The following is a 20,125-nucleotide window of genomic DNA, read 5'->3' as shown; positions in this document are numbered from 1 at the left end:
TACCCATTTTATAGCTGAGGAAATGAAGCTCAGAGACCTTGAGGGACTTGCCCAAGGAGTTGAAGCTGTAAGTGTCAGAACCAAGTTTGAACTCCTACAGTGCAAGTTCAGAGCCTTTGTTCCCCATCACCACGGACTCATCTGGGCCACCCCCAGGTGCTCTAGTTGTCCAGAGAAGGGAGGGATGGAGAGTATGTGTGTTGGGGGTGGGTCGTGATTTTCAGCAGCTGTCCCCCAACCTAGGTGCCCCACCAGTCTGATGGTGGAAGGAAGAGGTTGGCCTACGTGGGCCAGGTTCTTGAGAAGTGTGCATTCGAGACCCCGTGACTGAAGAACTACAGGAAAATACTTCACACGTCCTTTTTAAGGGCCACAGGGACCTGTCACGTCCACAGTAGGGTGTGTAGATTTCTCCTGGAGATCTGAGTTTGGTGACACCACCCCCAGGCCACAGAGAGGTGGGGGAAAGGCTCTGTTCCTCCTGGCTTTTGACACCCCCATTGTTGTGAGATAGGCCTTTAATGCTTTTTTCAGAACACATCCACATTTGTGTTTACCCTCATGTTAGGGTAAATCCTCATTAGGAGGTGGGTATGACCACTCAGTTTTTAGGTTAAAAAAACAAGACCCATGGAGGCAGAGAGTGTTATTCAGAGTCAGTCACTCAGTGAATGAAGGGCAAGGCCAGAACTGGACCCCAAGGTTCTCTTTGCTTGGGCCTTTTGCCCTGTCAGAGCAGGGGTCAGCATGCATCTGGCAATCTTTCTAGAAGTGGTAAGGGTGGAGAGAGGGTGAGGCCAAGTGCGCATGAGTCCTAGAAGCTGAGGGTCCCCCAGCAGCGGCCGCATTGCCCCATCCCCTGCTCTTGCTGCTCTCTGTCTTGTTAGCCTGCCATTCCCTGTCTTGTGTGTGCAGACATGCCCTCTGCCTGCTCCCCAGATGTGGGCTGGGGTCCTGCCACACTCTCACTGTCTCCTGTGCTTTTTGCCAGCCCAGGCAGTGACTGACCCGTGACCCAACGTGCAAAGAAGTCTGGAGCCAGGGGCCCAGTGGAACCAGTTTCCTCCAAGAAGATTGATCTTCCTTCCCCCAAGGAAACCCCCTCCCAGCCCAAAAGGGTTTCTGGCTGGAGGAAGGAGAAGCCCACCACAACTGCGAGGCATTCACTATAGGGCTAGGTCCTAACCCCCTCCCCTCACCACCAACTTTAGTTCAGACTCCTTTTTACATATGACAAAGGCACTTTTGATACACACTGTAAAATACTGATGCTGTATTTTAGAATCAGAATATATTTTATAATGTTCACCTCAAGGGCTGAGTGACTGGAAAGGTGAGGATGCAAAATTTTGGAGCTGCACATACAGATTCAGGTACCACTTGGGTGGTAGGTATGGGTAGGGGAGAAGGGCAGGCAGAGGCCAGTCCAACATCCAGTGAACTCAGGTGAAGGTTGCATTTGAAATGTGCTTCCAGGGGAGCCCAGTGTTAGGCTTGTTGGCATGCTATCTGGGGGAAGAGGGGCCCTTAGCTGCAGAGGTCAGCCGTCCCTGACCTGACCTGATGACCAGCTCTGGAGGGAGAAACTCCACCAGGGTGGCATGTGGAGCCCAAGTCTGTGCCTTGGCCCTTGGGTTTGGTTTAGGGGCAATAGTGTATTCAAGAGGTCTGGTTCCCGACCTGTCCATGGGGTTCTCTCAGCAAAGGGCTCTTCTTGGGAAAAACAGAACAGTTTGCTTTAATTAAAAAAAATTATATATATATACACACACACTTTGAAATACAGAAAAGGTGAGAGGAAGCACCTTTTATTGTATCATAAGCAATAAACTTCACACTGGGTGGCGTTTACCTAAAACTCCCTGACTCCACACTGGGCTGTGATAGGGCTTTGCTGCCTGCCCTGGAGAACCTAGGTCAGCTTCTCTAGGACATGGGTCTGGTGGCCAGAGGGCAGGCAGTGTGTCCCCACCATCTCTGAAGGCCAGCAGCAGGATTTTGACTTGACTTCCAGCCTCAGGTGAGGCTGTGCCAAGCCAGGCACAGTGTTTGTGGCCCTTTATTTAAATCATGAGCTCATGATATTCTGCATACAGAAAATGGGGTTTAAAGGAAAAAAAAAAAAAAACCCCTCCATTGGATGGGGCCACTCTTTAAATGAAAGTTTGTCTTTGACTATGGTCGGGGGGAAAAAAATCTTAACTATATTTAGAAATTGCCGTCTATTTTTAACTAACTCCATATGCTGCCAGTATCAACTTCATGACATTTGCCAAAATAAGATTTTATTTTTGCCTTTATAAGATTTTGTTGGAAAAATGAAATGAATATTTTGCAAGAAAAAGTTAATTTAAATAAAGGTGTAATGGTTTGCAAAAAAAAAATGTGATGAACAGATTAAAATATTAACCTGATATGCTTCCTGCTTCTTGCTGGCTATATATTCTCATGGATGGCCTGTGTTCGTTTTTTTCCATTTCTTTGGAAAATCCCCAGTGTCAGCTCTCGATCCGGCTTGTGTGACCTATGAAAAGTTTCTCCTGGTGACAGTTCCTTGACACTTGATTGACTTTGGAGGCCTGGCGAGGAGGGGGGCGTTGAGGGGGAGAGACATGTGTTTGGGACCCTTGGCTGGGCTTCAGCAGCTGCTCACAGTGGCCTTCCACCCCACCTTGGTCGAGGGGCCGCTGGGCCGCGGACTCCCACGAGGGGTTGGTTTGGCAATCCAAGATAGCAGGAGTGACGCCACGGGCCCCCTTCCAACCCACACGCAGCCGGCTCATTCCAATGAAGCGGGTTAGTGATGGACCATTGCAAACTGGATTTGTATTTAATTCGTTCTGACTTGTGATGTAGGAAAACAGAAGCCAAGGGGCCAGTTCAATTTAGGGATGTGTGGATTTCCAAGTTTGTTGTTAGGACAGTTTTCCTCTATTGCCAAAGAAGCGCAATAGAAGGGTTTAGACTGACGTTCCAACTATTTAAACTGGGGAAAATAGATTCCAAAGCACTATGAACAGGGGACACTGCTGCTTTTTAGCTACTGATGTCTTTTTGAATTTTAAAATAAAAAACCCTCTGGTTTTAGGCATTACTTGAAGATATCCCCATAACAGATGAAAGAGGTTGGGTGGGGGAGGAGGAGGCAGGGGAGAGCAGAGATTCTGCAATAACTGAATGCAAAAGTTAAAAAAAAAAAAAAAAAGGTACAGGAGCCAAAACACACAGGGTGGCCGTCTGTAGACATAGACATTTTTCTTTTTAATTCAAGTTAGTTAATATACAGTGTAGTATTGGCTTTAGGAGTAGAACCCAGTGGTTCGTCTCTTACATATGACACCCAGTGCTCATCTTGAAATGTGCCCTCCTTAATGCTCATCACCCATTTAACCCATCCCCCTACCCACCTCTCCTCCAGCAACCCTCAGTCTTTTCTCTGTATTTAAGAGTCTCTTATGGTTTGCCTCCCTCTCTGTTTTTATCTCATTCTTCCTTCCCTTCCCCTATGTTCCTCTGTTGAGTTCCTCAAATTCCACATGAGTGAAATCGTATGATATCTTTCTCTGACTGACTTATTTTGCTTAGCATAGCACCTCGAGTTCCATCCATGTTGTTGCAAACGGCAAGACTTCGTTCCTTTCCATTGCTGGGTAGTATTCCATTGTGTATATATACCTCATCATCTTTATCCACACATCAGTTCCTGGTCTCAGTTTCTGTCTCACACATATAGTCCTGTGTAGGCGTGAACGTGGTGACTTTGTTCTCTCCAGCTCCAGCCAGGAGAAGGGGTGGTCTCTTCTCTGAGAATTATGAACCAAATTTCCATCTACAGAGAACATGACAGGCCTTCAGCTCAGACTCCATGAAGAGCACATGTGGTTTAGAAAAGGCATGCTCCAGCCACAACATGTGTAAGCAGGCAACATGGCCTGGCCCCTTCTCAACCCCTCAAGAGGATTCATTACTTGAGGTAAGATGGGGCCATTGGTGCAAGTATGTGCTGACTGGGACCCTCCAGGAGGGGACCACTCTGGAACGATATCAGCTTTGCTTCTTACCAAGACCTCAGGACCTGAGCAGAGTTTTAAATGCAGGGATTGTGATTGATAGTGTGAGTGTGCTGCTCCTGCATCTGTGTGTGACATCCTCTCCTGAGTTGTAACTTTAACCTGGGCCCAGGCTGAGCCCAGGAGGTATCTAATTTTAGCAAGAACCAGGGGGAACACTTTAGGATCTAGTCTGATATGGGGGTTGTAATAATATCCCGTTTAGCCTCCTGAACTATCCAGATTCTCAACATGTCCAGGGCATTGTTTCAGTGACTAAAGCTGAGATGTACATACATTTATGAGTACATGTGAAGTAGATGCACCCAGGCTGATCTAGATGCTGAAAACTTTTTGTTTGCTCCCTATCATTGACTTTTCTGCCTGCCTTCATGTCTGGCTGTGAGAATAGAAACTGCACTTAGCCTATTTGCCTCCCTCTACCCACTTGGCTGTGGTATCCAGTTAAACCGGGTTCTTTAGGATTTTCCTGCCTATTCTAGGTTGCAGCCCAAGGCCAGGAAAGCCTCTATATGCCCAAAGTCAGTTTGGGGATGACAGGAGTTGGGGGTGAATGTGGCCCCTGGCTCAGCTAGACAAGAGCCCATTTTGGGCTTTGGAAGTTTTCCCCAACCACAGTCCTTTTGTGTTTGCACCAGGGGTGGGAAAGAAGCAGCAAATTATTTGTCTAATCCACAAATCACATTTCTGAGACATAGTAGGCAAATTCTGGGAGCCCTCTGCTTCTGATTCAGCATCAGATGCTGGGACTTTGCCCATGTGGGTTTCAAGCCGTTATGAAAAGAACAAAGAGACCAGGCTGGGGGGCTGTGAAAATGGCAGCCCCTCCCAGCCCTATAAACACGCCATTGCTTTGCCGCCTCCACTCCAAAGGCTATCACTTTCATTGCTCTCCGAGCAAAGAAACCTTTCTTCAGAGCGAGTAGCAGGGTACAAAGGCAGAGTACAAAATGTGTGCACATCACAGTCCCTGCAATTCTGTTTGAACAAGCATATTGATTGGGTCTGACCCTGTTACATTTTTTCCCTATTATTTGAAAAGGTGCATCTAAGTGTAGTGAATTGAACCCGCAGAGCTGAACTTTCCATGAAAACTTCTCGAGATATTTCTTTAGTTCAAAGCTTTTGAATTTTAAAGGGCATTTTTAATATGAGTCTGTTGAGTATTCTCTGCCACAGCCCAACAAGGGATGTTAAATGCAGATGAGGCTGGAGCCAGGACATGTGGGGGTGGACCTGCCCGCACAACAGAGGGTGCACGTCATGGTTGGAGGGTGTGGAGTAGCCCAGGAAGGGCTGTGCTTTGGAGCAGCACCCTAAAAAGGACCTCTCGAGCTCACTGGAGGCAGCTCAGGGGACAGAGAAGAGGCTTCCCAGCCAAGCTTCCCAAAGGCCTTTGGGAGCCAGTAAGCATTTGCTAAGAGCTCCTGATAAATGAGGGTTTTGGCCTCATGAATAAGGGGCTCCTTACTGTTCAGCTGCTAGCTTTCTCCAACACTTTAGAACTGAGGAGAAACGAGACACGGTCCTTTGGCTGAGTCCACAGAGTCAGACATGAGGCTGCCATTGTCCTCAGTCCTTGGGGTTGACATCACTAATCAGTCGCAGATGCTTTCCCACTGAGCCGCATCTCAATCCTTAACTGACTTGATACCTTGGGACATTTTTATAGTCAGTGGTCCCTCTTGCCATTCTGGTCCAGGGCCCTGGAAGCTTCCACAAAGTCTTATTTTCCCTGCACATAGAAGGGCTCTCCTGGCCCACTGAAGGCACCCAGCCCCCTTTGACTAAGTCCCTGTCTCACTGTTGGTCCAAGTCCCTGTTTGCCTCTAAAGGTCTCTTGGATCTAGAAAGCACCTCCTTCCTAGACCTCAAATCCAGGTTCAGAGACAGAATTGTCTCTGGGAAGAGCTGGAAAATTGGGTTCTTTGTCAGGAGAACATAGACTCTGAGCATCTCAGCAAAACCCTTTTAGTGTCCCTGCCAAATCCCCAGCCATAGAAGACTGCAGCCTGTGGAGTCAAAAATAGGGTCAGAATCACAGTAGTAAGCAGTTCTTTGGGTATCTTTTCTGCCTAAAGTCTTTGGAATACCAGCCCTCCTTAGGTTCCTCTTGCCTAATTCTGGGAGTCCCCAAAGGTGTTTCACGTACACTCTTGATATTTTCTTGGCTATCACTTTCAGGCCTTCTTGCTGGTACCTGTGTTTCCTGGGACCATGCTGGACAGGTGGTCCCAATGACCATAACAGCGTAGGTTCCATGGCCTCAGCCCCCTTCTGCCCACAATGGGGGTCCTCTGCCCAGGTCTTTCCTTGTCATTTCAGGGAATCCCCAGGCATATCTCACATGGGCTCACAGCACTCCTGTCAGGTTGGAGCACTTCCACTTGCAGCTTCTTGATGCCTTCTGGTCCCGAGGCCACCACCCCTGTGCTTGCAGCTCCCTCTCCAGGCTGGAGACCCCTAAAGTGCCAGATGAGCGCTTCTCTCTACAGAGCTCTCTTTGGCCAGCTCTGGGCTACAGTCTATACAAGAGTGCGAGATCTTTTGTTCCTTAATTTTGTGTCTCGTGGACCTCAGGTAGGGCTGTGCATGCTCTAGTTCACTCTGGGGAGAAGCTGCTTCAAGCATTCTTTGACTCCTCCCCCTGCCTCAGGGGCACACACCCCCTCTTTCTATTGGTGTGTAAGTAAACTGGCCCCAGACCACCTCTTGTTTTTCCTGATTCTACATTCTGGACTGGACTTAGCTGGGCAGATTTTCTACATGTGACTGCAGGCATGGGATATCTAAGGGGAATTAATCACTCACATGCCTGGAACCCCAGCTGGGATGGCTAATGAGCTGGGAACTGGCTGGACATCTCCATCCTTTCACACAGTCTCTCCAAGTGTCTTTTGGTCTTTCTTATAGCAAGAAGGTCTCAGGGAACGTTGGGCTTTGAATGTGAGCTGGCTTCTAAGGGCAACAAAGCTGCTAGGCCTTTTGAAGAGTAGGTTTGGGATTGGCATGGCATAGGGTCACTTTCTCCACATTCTCTTGAACATGGCAAGGCTCAAGGCTAGTCAGATTAAAGGAGAGGGTAATAGACTGTGCCTCCTGAAGGGTGGAGTGGCATGCATGTACCAGAAGGGAAGGAATGGACAGTGTCCATCTTTGGAGACTCTTTTCTCGCTCTCCTGCAGCCACACTGAAGCATTTAAGAGCTAATGTACTCCCTCCAGCTTTCTCTTCCCCTGCAGTGGCCATCTGGGAGTCATATGCTTCTGAATAGTGCAGCCACAACATGCAAGGCAACTGGTCCTAAGTCTCCACTTGGGACAGACTGCCCAGGAGAGGCCACAAGGTCCACAGCTAACTTTGCAGGAATGAGAAATAAATGCTGATTTATCCATCCCCTGGGATTTTAGGCTTTCTTTGATCCTGTCACATAATCTGGCCTACTTAGGTTGCAGGTATTACAATTCCCGTACTACACATGAGAAAACTGAAGCACAATAGTTCCACGACTAGTAAGCAACTTCTCAAACTAAAGTTTGAGTTTGTATCTGACTCCAGAGAGCTTTTAACCACTACATTGGCTGCTGTTACCTAGCAAAGAGGAGCTTTTCTGTGGCCCTGGATTCTGGGTCACTTGAAATAGAATTGCCTCTGGTAAGAACTATGAGCTCATGGACAGCCTGCAGAGAGGCCTACAGGAGAGTGCCTCACACATTGCCTAGTGAGTAATACAGCTCAGCAAGTGGAAGCTGCCATCATGGCTGTGATTTGTCAGTGAGCATCTTCTGGGGATCCCATGGAGAAGTGTTGCTTTGGCATGCATGACCTGGTCATCGGTCCCTGGGTTTTGGGGGCTCAGAAACCACATTTGTCAGCATCAAGAGTTGGGCTGTCTCTCAGGGCTACAATCATACTCAGTGGGCTCAGAAACCAGATGGAGAAAATTGGGGGAGAACCCAGTTGCCAGGCTGCTGGTGTTCATTGACACACACACACACATTGACTTCTCTAGGCCAAGTCTTCCCTGGAAGGTTGTGTGGCAGTCTTGGCACCAGGGCAATCTTGGACTGTCCTGGTGTCATCAAGGAGCATCAGCTACAGTCCTGTCTGTAGGATACCCCCATCCCACAGACCCGATGCCCATGTTTCTGGCCAGGGCCTCCGCTTATGAGACAGAATAAGATGGCCTCACCCCTCAGGTGCTTCTTTTTTATGTAGCCATGACTTAGCCAGCCTCCTATTAGTAGGTTGATACCATGGAAGGGAGGCAGTCAGGAGGCAGAGGTAACACACAAAAGCCCTGGAGCCAGACTGCCTGGAATCTAATCCTGGTTGCTCCGTTTTGCCAGCTGTGACCTTGGACAAATTAGTTAACCTTTACATGCCTTAGTTTTCTCACCTGTAAAATAAAGATTTATATTGTGAGTTATTGTTGTGAGAATCAAGTGTTATTACACAGAAGCTGCTAAGCACAGTTTCTGGCCACATAGGAAGCACTAGAGAAAGATGCATGTTAGTTACCTGCATTTAAGTTATAATCATGTAATACATATCACACTCGTATTCTTTACTTGTTTGCTTATTGCCTGTTTCCCTCACAAGAATATATGCTTCACTATAGCAAGGACATTGTCTTGTTCAAATTATCCATAGGGCCCAGAATAATGTTTGCCATAAGGGGCTAAGAAATGATTTGTTGAATGAATGAGCAAACGAAAGAAGTCAAAGTCTTATTGGCCAGGGAGCTGCCTCTCTTCTTTAGATGACTTAACTATCTCTGCTCTCTTCTGTTATGTGTTTTATACTCTACCCACCCTCCCCCACCCCCAGAGAGCATGCCTAGTACCCTCTTTTTAAGTTCCTTTAATAGTAGGTAAGAGTAGGGATGGTGGAATTCAAAACTATCCTTATTAACTCTAACCTTCAGCAAGTTACTGAACCTCCTCCCTGAGCTTCTGTTTCCTCCTCTGGAAGATGAGGATGATAGTACCTCCCTTGTATGGGTGATTGTGAGTGCTGAATGAGATCATCCTTAAGCACTGTCACTGGCATCGGAGCACTCAGCCTATGCTCACCGTGCTGTTTTGCCCTTGTGTATGATCCTTACTGTGAACAGCAGGGCTCTCTGGATGGTTCTTCCACATTTCTACCATCTCCTTTCCCTGATTTGGCAGGATAAACAGGTTTGGGGTCATTTGCCATCCCCAATCTGCTGCCCTCTACTGTTGTCTGCCATTTTAGACAGGTGCCTGTAGCAGGTAAAAATGGCGCAGGGCTTTTGAAGCTGGGATTCGCAATTCCATGCCACTGCCAGACTGCGTCCCTGAACTCTCCTGGGCCGAGGACAGGAGAATCCTCTGAGGCCTCCCCCTGCAGCCCTGCGGCTGTCCACCTCACATCAGATCAACCTGTGCCTGCCCCTTTGATGTCAATTCCCAAACTGGAGCCTTGTGCCCTGCTCTGAGGACCTGGGCTTTGAAGTTGGCCTATAAACTGAGCTTTCAGGAAGAAAGTTGTCTGTTGTGCCTCAGAGCACGGCTGGGCCCTATAAAGGCACTCGGAGTGCCATGAACACCTGATAAATAATTCTTTCTGGGCCTAAGAAAGATTCATTCCATTTAAAGGGGAGGAAAATTCCCTTGACCTTTTTGTTGAAGTTCTGGGGGGAGGGGGGAAGGCGGATAGAGAGGGTTTTTGCAGCTGATTGCTAAAGTCACGTAGGGCAGGTGGATTGTCTCTAAGAGCTGAGCCCCAGTGACTGTTGAAAAAAGGCTCCCTATCCCTGACTCCTGAGCAGAGGTCCTTTCAACAATTCCTGTTCCCCTTCCCATTTGCTGCCTCCTGCCATGAACTTGGGAGAGACTGGGCCCTCTTAGGGGAGGAGAGGCCAAACATTGCAGCAAACGGCAGGCCCTACTTTCCTTCGAGCGCCTGTGAGGCAGACAGGATTTCCCACCTGTGGCAGTCACGAAATGCTCCTGGTTCATGTACACTGAGCACTTAGGCCAGGCCCCTCTGCTGGGCCCCCTTTGGTGCATGGCTAAATAAGAGGATGTGTGTTTGTTTACAGTTTTGTGAAAGCTTTCTTTAGGGTAAGGTGTAACACACATATATAAGGTACACAAAATAACAATGTACAGTGCAGTAAATGACCAGAAAACAAACTGCTGCTTCAGTCAAGAAATCAAGGTTAGCTAGAGGATCCTCCCACTCTCCTTCTCACTCAGTAGGCCTTCCCTCTCCAATGAAAGACTTTTGGGGTAACCACTTACCTGCTTTTTCTTTATAGTTTTACTATCTAAGCAGTTATAACCAAATTCTTTTTTTTTTTTTTTAATTTCTACGCTAGTTAGTTAGCATATAGTGCAACAATGATTTCAGGAGTAGATTCCTTATAGCTCCTTACCCATTTAGCCCATCCCTCCTCCCAAAACCCCTCAAGCATCCCCTGTTTATTCTCAGTATTTGAGTCTCTTATGTTTTGCAGCCCCACCCCCCGCCATTTTTAAATTCTTTTTGCTTCCCTTCCCTTATGTTCATCTGTTTTGTATCTTAAAGTCCTCATATGAGTGAAGTCATATGATATTTGTCTCTGAGTAATTTTGTTTAGCATAATACCCTCTAGTTCCATCCACATAGTTGCAAATGGCAAGTTTCATTCTTTTTAATTGCTGGGTAATACTCCACCGTATATGTATACCACATCTTCTTTATCCATTCATATGTTGACGGACATTTTGGCTCTTTCCATACTTTGGCTATTGTTGATAGCGCTGCCATAAACATTGGGGTGCATGTGCCCCTTCGAAACAGCACAACTATATCCCTTGGATATATACCTAGTAGTGCAATTGCTGGATCATAGGATATTCTATTTTTAATTTTTTGAGGAACCTCCATACTGTTTTCCACAGTGGCTGCACTAGTTTGCATTCCCACCAGCAGTGCAAAAGAGATCCTTTTTCTCCGCATCCTCATCAACATCCACTGTTGCCTGAGTTGTAAATCGCCATTCTGACTGGTGTGAGGTGGTGGTATCTCATTGTGGTTAGGCATCACCAGATTCTATAGCTTAGTTTTGTTTATTTTCTGAAATGTGTATGAATGAACTAATAAAGAATGCATTCCTTTGTGTCTCAATTTTTTTCACTAAACATTATGATATCCATCCATGTAACTCTTTCACTCATTTTGCTGTTGTACAGTATTCATTATGGGAATATTCGACAAGTATTTATCCATTCTACTGTCAAAGAACACTTGAGCATTTCCAGTTGGGAACTATTACAAATAATATTGCTATAAACATTTTTGTCTATGTCTCTTGGTGTGTGTACATTCATATTTATGTTGGTATATACCTAGTGTTAAGTTTTTAGGTCATAAGATAAGCAGATCTTCAACTTAGGCAGAAAATGCCAAAACTGCTTTCCAAAGTAGGAGTACGAATTTATAGTCCTACCATGAATGTATGAGTTTTTCCACATCCTCACTGTGGTGGCAGCCTCTGGAAGGGCCCCCAATGACTTCTACCTTTTGGTATTTGCCCCCTGCATAAACCCCTCCCACTAAGTGTGGACTGGAGCTGGCAATTCCCTTCTAATGAAGAAGATACGACAGGACACAACAGAAGTCACTTCCAAGATGAGGTTACAAGAAGACTAGCTTCCTTCTAGGGCATCCTCCCTGCGTTCTCACTTCCCTACTGTGAGGGAAGCCATGTTGTGAGCTAACCTATGGAGAGGCCTGCAGGGCAAGAAACTGATGTCTGACCAACAGCCAGTAAGGACCTGAAGACTGCAGCAGCCACATAAGTGAGCTGGGAAATTGGTCCTCTCCCCAGGCAAACCTGGAGATGATTGCAGCCCTGGCTGACATCTTAATTACAGCTTTGTGGGAGACCCTTGGCCAGAGGTACCCAGCTAACCAGATTCCTGACTCATGGAAATTGTGATAAATGTTTTATTATTATTATTATTATTAATTTTAGAGTGAAAGCATGAGCAGGGGAGAGGGGCAGAGAGGGAGAGAGAGGATCTTAAGCAAGCTCCAATGCAGGGCTCAATCCCATAACTCTGGGATCATGACTTGAGCCAAAAAGAGTCAGATGCTCAATCCACTGAGCCACCCAGGTGCTTCTAAGTGTTTATTGTTTTAAGCCGTTAAGTTTGGGAGTAACTTACACAACAATAGATAATATATGCACTAGAACTTTCTTTTTAATTTTAGCTATTTTGATGTGTATGAAGTAGGTTTATTAGTGTCTCTCTGATTATTAATGATATTGAACATCTTTTCATATGTTTATTGACCATTTGGATTTCCTTTTTTGGTAAAGGACTGTTTGGGCTCTTGTCATTATTCTATGTGATTGCATATCTTTTCCTTGTTGATTTGTTGATTTTTCTGAATATAAGCCTGTTTTTGGGTTACCCCTAGAAAGCAGAGCCTGAGAGGCAAGAGCTTGCAGGAAGCCGGTTTACTTAGGATATGATCCTATGGAACAGAAGTGGGAAGGAAAGAGAGGAAACCAATAGAAGGATGCCTTCTCAACCTGGTCACTCTTGTGGGAAAATTGAGCTCAATCTCACTGGGGCCTTCTGAAGAGCCATGCATAATGCACCTCAAAATTATCTGAGGTATGAAAGAGTAGACCACTGATATTCTAGTACAGGGCCCCCATTGACCAAGGGTTCTCTCCACAGGGTGTCCCTCACATCTTCACATCCCAGGTGTTTCCCATATGAACCCAGTACAAGGGGAATGGGTGTGAGAAGTAACCGACACAGGTACTTCTTAATGATTATGTGCATTGCAAATATCTTCTCCCATTCTGTGGCTTGCCTTTTTAGTGTCTTTTAATGAATAGACATGACAAATTTTAAGAAAATTAAGTTTATAATTTTTTCCTTTGTTTTTTTTTTGCATCTTGTTTAAAGTCTTCCTATACTTGTCATAAAAATGTTTTCTCATAATTTTTTTTGATAGTATTTTCTTAGAGCTTTATTGTTTTGCCTTTTACAGATCTGCAATCCATTGGAATTGATTTTTAAAGTGTGAACTGGACATCTGGTTTCATTTTTCTATGTAGATATCCAAATTATTAAAGAACCTATTATTTCTTACTGCTGTGCCGTGCCACCATTTTCATAAATTTAGTGTTTGTATGAATCTATTTCTGGGCTTTTTTTTTTTTAATTACAATGTCTATTTGTGTATCATTATATCACACTATTTTAATTACTGGAGCCTCATAGTAAGTGTTGATACCCACAAAAGCAAGGTGTCTATTCTTCACAAATGTCTGGCCTATTTTTGGCCTTTTGCATTTTCTTACAAATTTTAGAATCAACTTGCCAAGTTTCACCCCCTACCCAAAGGATTCTTTTTCCTATTAAGAATGAATTTCATGTAGATTACTTTAGAGAGAATTCTATCATCTTTATAATATTGAGTATCTTAATCCACGAATATGATATATTCCCTCATTTATTTAGGCCTTCAAATTTTTCTTTCCAAAATGTTTTATAGGAAGAAAGAATTCTGCTTATAGCAATGATGGACAAGGTAGAGTTGAATCAACTTTCCCTCTGCAAACAAATAGAAAAGGAGGCTAGAATACAAAACACACACACACACACACACACACACACACACCCCAAAACAAAAAAACATATTTGAAGGCACTGGGAGAGCTGTTAAGAGTTCTGTATGGAGCCAAGATCCAGAGGAAAGGTAGGAAGCATGAGGTAGGCATTTGGTACCATTTCCCCTCAAAGTGCATTCCATTCCAATAGCTATGGCTGAGAGCCTGACCAGCTCTTTAGCTTTTAGTCTTTGATAGACTCCCCTAGTCTCACCCTGTTTGTGTGCACTGCAGGAGTCAGCCAAGGACCCAGGGGAGTGGCTTTGAAGATTTGGGGCTCTACAGCTCCCCCATTTCCAGTACTCTTTCTTCCAAATCCCAATCTCCTTGACAGCCTTGAACGCTGTTCTCTGTTTCTTCCACCCAGTAAGTCTGCTATGTCTGTTTCGCTCATTTCCTTTACTGTGGTTGGAAAATGACCTCAGGGAGAAATCTGGGTTGAATGTGGAAATCACGGAGTGTGCTTCCTTTCTCTCAATGATCAGAAGTCCTGTGTCAGTTGGCCAACACATATTTCTTTACCTTTATCCTTGAAGGATATTTTCATTGGGGATAAGATTCTAAGTTGGTGGATTTTATTGTTGTTGTTGTTGCTGCCAGTGTTTTGAAGGTATCATTACATCCCGTTCCAGCTGCTTTTGTTTATGTTGAAAATTCAACTAGCTTATTTGGACCCTTAAGGATAATGTGTCTTTTCTTCTCTGCACTTTTCTTTTTGTTATTTATTTATTTATTTTTGATTCACAGCACTTTTACTAGAATATGACTAGATGTGAGTTTGTCTTTATTCACTTTGGAATTTAGAGATCTCAAATCTGTGAATGGATATCTTTTGTTAGTTTGGGGAGATTCTTTTATCTCTTTAAAAGTCGATTTTCCCCATATTCTATTTTCTCATTAAGGGATTTATACAATTGTATGAATGCTAGCTCTTTTTACTCTTATTTCCCTGCTAGGAAACAATAACTTCATTATGCAAGAGAAGGATTTGACAAATCAATTAGTCTTTCTCTTACTGAAATGCTTTTGCCACTCAAATTCTCCTGTACTCTGAAGCAGCATCTGTTTCTGACATTAGCAGTGGCAAAACCCACAAACCATCATGGAATTTGGACATAGTCACCTTTTGTTTTAAGGACAAAGGGCAAAATATGTGGAGGATTTTCTAGTCACAAGATTAAATATTTAAGGTTTTAAGCTGCACTATGCCAGCCCTCAGTGGCAGATTCTAAGTGATAAAGGCACCTACATGCTCTTTGATAAATATGTATTTGTGATATGCAGAGCCCTCTAAGATATGGCCCCAAGGCAGAAGCCCATCTTACCTGGGGTTAAGGGTAGCGTTTCTCTGTCTCAACACTGACACTTTGGGCCAGGTAATTCTTTGTTGTGGGGGTCTGTCCTGTATATTATAAGATGTGTAGCAGCATCCCTGGTCTCTACCCACTAAATACTAGTAGCACCTCCCAGTAGCAATAAATAAATATCCTCAGACGTTGCCAGATATTCCTTGGAAGGCAAAATCCCTCCTGGTGGAGAACAACTGGTCTAAGGATAATAGTCCAGATAAGAAAGACCCACATGGTTAAGTTCTACTTAGAACTTGGGGCGCCTGGGTGGCTCGGTCTGTTGGGCATCTGGCTCTTGATTTCAGCTCAGGTCATGATCCCAGGGTCATGCGTTCAGGTAACACACTGAATGTGGAGCCTGCTTGGAATTCTCTCTCTCCCTCTACCCCTCTCCCCTGCTAGTGCTTTCTCTAAAATTAAAAAAATTTTTTAAAGGATAGAAAATTAGGGGCACCTGGGTGGCTCAGTCAGTTAAGTGTCAGACTTCGGCTCAGGTCATGATCTCAGTTTGTGGGTTTGAGCCCCATGTCGGGCTCTGTGCTGACAGCTCAGAGCCTGGAGCCTGCTTCAGATTCTGAATCTCCTCCCTCTGACCCTCCCCTGCTCATGCTGCCTCTCTCATTCTCTCTCTCTCTCAGAAATAAGTAAAAACATTTAAAAAATTATAAAAATAAAGGATAGAAAATTAAAAAATAAAGTTCCATTTGGAACTTAAATACTGGTCTGGTTTATAAAAGAAAGTACTAACCAGTTTAACTAGAGACCATGGGTTGTTTTCCTTTGGCTTTGGAAGGAAAGGCTTCCTGTTTGGGAGCTTGAAGGTAAGTTTCATGTTTATTACATTAACTGTAAGCCTCAGTTTTCAGGACTGATCTTTTATTTCTAATATAACAATCCTGAAAATGGCTTCACATAATTTAAGAGTGGCAGGCAGAGTATATCCATATGAATTCAGCGTTAGGAGACAACATCTTGGTACTGGTAATGGCATAAGAGGCACTCACTATTTTCAGCAGAGCAAGTTAGGCTCTTTAAAGCAGAATTGAGGGCAGTGAGAAGCAGTTTGGGGAGACAGAAGAACAGGGAAAGCACTGCTGGGTATCTGTCAGGGGCACACCTGTGGGGAGCACACAGGTGTTCCTCTGATTTATCTTGTGCCAGAAGTAATTGTGGAATGCTTTCTGAGACTGGGGTGGGGAGCTGAAGTTCCTAAGTCAAACTAGGGAGAGGGATTGAAGCAATAATTTGAGTGTGATAAATTAATGTGTACTTACTTTTAGTTTGGAGACAGAATAGTGAAGTCATTTCTCTCTTCTTTTGGAAATCACCCAAAAACAGTAAGGAGAACGAGAAGTGGAACTGCAAACTCCAGCTTCAACAAACCTAGGAAACATCTGAAACTTGTAACTCTCTCTGAAAACAACTCTCAACTGAAAGAGTTGAAAAAGTAGTGAATATCAAATGGGAATACAGGAGAGTGCTTGCTTCTGCAGGATCTGAGAAACCTGGCTAGTATCTTCTCTAAGGCGAGGCTATTTGCAGGAGCAGTCTGTTAGAGTGGCATGGAAGAGAATAGCCTTCTCCTGTAGTATGTGATCTTCATTGGCAGGGCTAGAAAGGTTCACACACATAACTCTGGATCATGAAAAAAAAATCTGCTAGCTTGTCCCCTCCTCCATATGAAAATCCTACAAATACCTGGGAAAAACTTAATTTAAAAATGAGTCATCAGTTTTCCTCATGTAGCTAAACAGACATTCCATTCTTCCACAATCTCATTCTTGACCCCTCTCACATGCTATATCTAGTCTCCTGGCAAATACTGATGGTTCTACTTTCACAATACATCCAGAATTGATTTCATCACTTCCACCATTACCACCCTAGTCTAAGTTCCCGTGCACACCTAGAATACGGCAGTGGTTTCATAACTGTGTTCTCCATGTTGACATTTGACTCTCTATAGTATTTCTTTCAAACACAGCTGCCTAAGCTACATTAGATCGTGTCACTCTAATCAAAAACTCTCTCCAAGATCTTCTCATATAAAATCCAAAGTTCATACCATGCCTAATGATCTTATTCCTTACTGCTCTTTGAACTCATCTCACAATGCTTTGTGGCCCCTAGCTTATTCAATTACTTTCACTACATCCCTTTACCCGGTTTTCTTAATATTTATCCCATCTGATATGTTTATTGTGTCACCCCTCCACCAGAATGTAAGCTTCATTAAAGTGGGGACTGATTTTGTTCACCACTGTACTCCCAGTGGCTAGAATAGTACCTGACACAGTGGGTGACTAGAAAATATTTGCAGTTGATAAAACAATAAAAAAGAACTAGCACAGGCTTTGTATGAGGATATTACAATAGACAGGAAAAGAGCTTGAAAAAGATCAAGTTGATGAAAAGCACCAAAAAAATAATGCCTCAAAGTAGTTGAGAATTATGATCAAGCATTTCATGATCACCTTCTCTCTATACAATAAGAGCAGACATCAGAAATACAAGAGGATATGATGAAACAACAAAGAAAGAAATGAGCTGACAGAACTCAGGAAAAAATTATAATTCATAAAGATAAATATAGAATTGGAATGATAGAATATACAGTGCTCCATTCACAATAAGGGGAAATAGAAAATAGGGATTAAAAAATTTTTTTAAATGACATGGAGATAAGAGATGCATCATCAAAATGCATTTTTAGTAAATCAGCTGACAATTCACTTTAACTCTCATACTAACTTGACTGAAGGCATAGAACTGGAAACTACCTGACCTGCATTCAGGCCTCAATATCAACAATATTTCAAATTGCCCCTTTGTTTGGAGCCTTGAGGGGAGGTCAATTTAGGAACAAGAACATGTGGATGTATAAAAAGTGGTTTTGCTGAACCCCTTCATGTACCCCAAAAGTGGATATTCATCTGAAGACTGGTTAACAATGCCAAGTACTGCTAACAACTCAAGAAAGTAACTGAAAAATTCATATTGTAGGAAAATGAGAATTATTGATCTGATGAACATAGTTTTCAAAGCAATCGTGCCAAGGTTGAGTAGAAACAACACTTAATTGAGGAGGGAGAGAATGGCAGGGAGGAAGACAGTAATAGAAGCAAGTTATTAAAATTGGATGTGGAAGGCAGGAGATAGGATTACAACAGCTGAAGTATGTATCATCTTGGAACAATTAAGATATGTAATACTGGGGGGTACAGATAGTGACAGAAACGGGCCAATAGATTAAGGGAGAGGTTGAAGACTCAAAAGTAAGATAAACAAAATATTAGGTTCACAAGAAGATGCAAAGAATTAACTATAGCTAGTATTTATTGAGCACTGAATACCTCCCAGTGTGAAAAAACACTTAACATGTTTTATTAGATTCTCACAATAACATGCAAGGTAGCTGCTATCCTCATTTTACAGACAGGGAAAGGCAATTCAGAGAGATCCAGTTATGCCCAAGGTCACTCAGCATATTCACTATGGGTAGAGCTGGGCTGTGACCTAAAGCAGTGGGCCTTTTCCATGGTAGTGAACTTAGAAGGCAGAACTTGAAGAAATTTTTGCCTGATAAAATCTATTTCTTCTGTAAGCTAGAAGGCAAGGACATGTTAAGAATGAAGGAGAAAAGAGGGGGTCACAAGTTTATGAATAGAGGTTTTAAACAATCATTAAGAAAGTGGGAGAAAAGTTGACTAAAGTATTGATCACCATGCAGTGTTGAGGCCAGTTAACATTTTAGTAATACTGGTTTGTGCAGTTGGTCTTCCCCAGAAATAATCCGTAGAGGATTGGATATATCTAGGGATAGGATTTTCCAGGAAGGTATGACTGGAGATTATTTAGGATACTGGTAACTGATATTGAATTGATAGACCAATTAAAAATCTAGACAGTTTATGAAGGGGAAAACAGAATGACAATGACCTAATTTGAAAAAGTGTAAAGGAATGGAACTGTCATGATCAGAGGTAATTTCTATATTAGTGACTTCAGAGGTAAAGTTGTTCATAGATATTGGAAGCAACCAGGATGTTGTTGTCATGGAGACAAAGTAATGGAACCAAAGCCCTGTAAGAAGTGGTCACTGAAGTTAACCAGGTAGTTGAAAATATTTCTTCAAGATTTACTCAAAGAACGTGACCTTTCTGTTCTCACACTATTGTTTAATCAGAAAAACAATCACTTCAGGCTTTCTTCTGTAACTTCATTTCTTTCAGGTTGAAAAAATTACGGATTTGAGAACTTCTAACTATTAGTACACAGAAAATTTGAAATTATGTTTCTGAAAAATGTCAATAAAAAGGCTGTTAAATCATTGGCATAATAGGTTAGCACTTGGGAGAAGTGTTATTTCAGGTAAGAAGTTATCAATGACAAAGCAAATCTGTCATTAAACTTTTGACTGAACAGTCTTTCATTACATAAATTCGTTATTTTCCCATCTGATCTTTAGTAGGAGTATCAAGATGGCATGGCATCTGTTTTCCTTTAGTGTTTTTCCCCCCTGAATTTCTTAAGTTCAGGGGGGAAAAACACAACCTGATGTTCATCCTTAAAAGATAGCCATGATGTTTAATGTGCTGCAGGGACACTAGGCCATAATGGACCAACAGACCTAAATTTATTCCGACCTTGAATTATGTAAATGTGCAATAATATACGAACTGGAATGAGAATTTCCCTACTTGGACAAGGTCTTCCAGTGTAGTTACTTTAGAAGAAGGCTCTTCTATTTATATATTAAGGATCAAGACTTAACCTAGTATATTTAAACAATAAATTGATGAAAATACTTTTTAAAATGTAATACTGATTTCTCCCTCTTCTATTAGCCTAGAAACTAGATATTTGAAAATCTGTGGCAGGGACGGACGCCTGCATAGCTTATTTGGTTAAGCATTTGACACTTGATTTTGGATCAGGTCCTGAGTTTGAGCCCTGCATCAGGCTCTGTACTCACAGTGTAGAACCTGCTTGGGATTCTCTCTCCCTCTCTGCCCCTCGCCCAGCTCACACGCTCGTGCGCGCTCTCTCTCTCTCACACT

The 20,125-nt window shown here is 43.4% G+C and overlaps 1 protein-coding gene across 11 annotated transcripts in view; it reads left to right on the top strand.

Annotated features, from left to right (window-relative positions):
- The window catches only part of PLEKHA7 (pleckstrin homology domain containing A7), a 224,223-nt gene extending 221,923 nt beyond the window's left edge, over positions 1–2,300 (top strand). For all 11 annotated transcript variants that reach the window (XM_039236764.1, XM_039236775.1, XM_039236763.1 and 8 more), the window contains one exon: positions 992–2,300. Coding sequence is in view for 3 of the 11 variants with exons in the window: in XM_039236770.1 (XP_039092701.1) it covers positions 992–1,014 (23 nt within the window). In the remaining 8 variants the exon portion in view is untranslated. The remainder of the gene's footprint in view (positions 1–991) is intronic.
- The last annotated feature ends 17,825 nt before the right edge of the window (positions 2,301–20,125 follow it).

This window comes from Hyaena hyaena, unplaced genomic scaffold (genome assembly GCF_003009895.1).
Source record: "Hyaena hyaena isolate Hyena2069 unplaced genomic scaffold, ASM300989v1 scaffold_116, whole genome shotgun sequence".
NCBI classification, from domain to species: Eukaryota; Metazoa; Chordata; class Mammalia; order Carnivora; family Hyaenidae; genus Hyaena; species Hyaena hyaena.
Note: the sequence above shows the minus strand (reverse complement) of the source record. Positions and strands in the feature narration are given on the sequence as shown.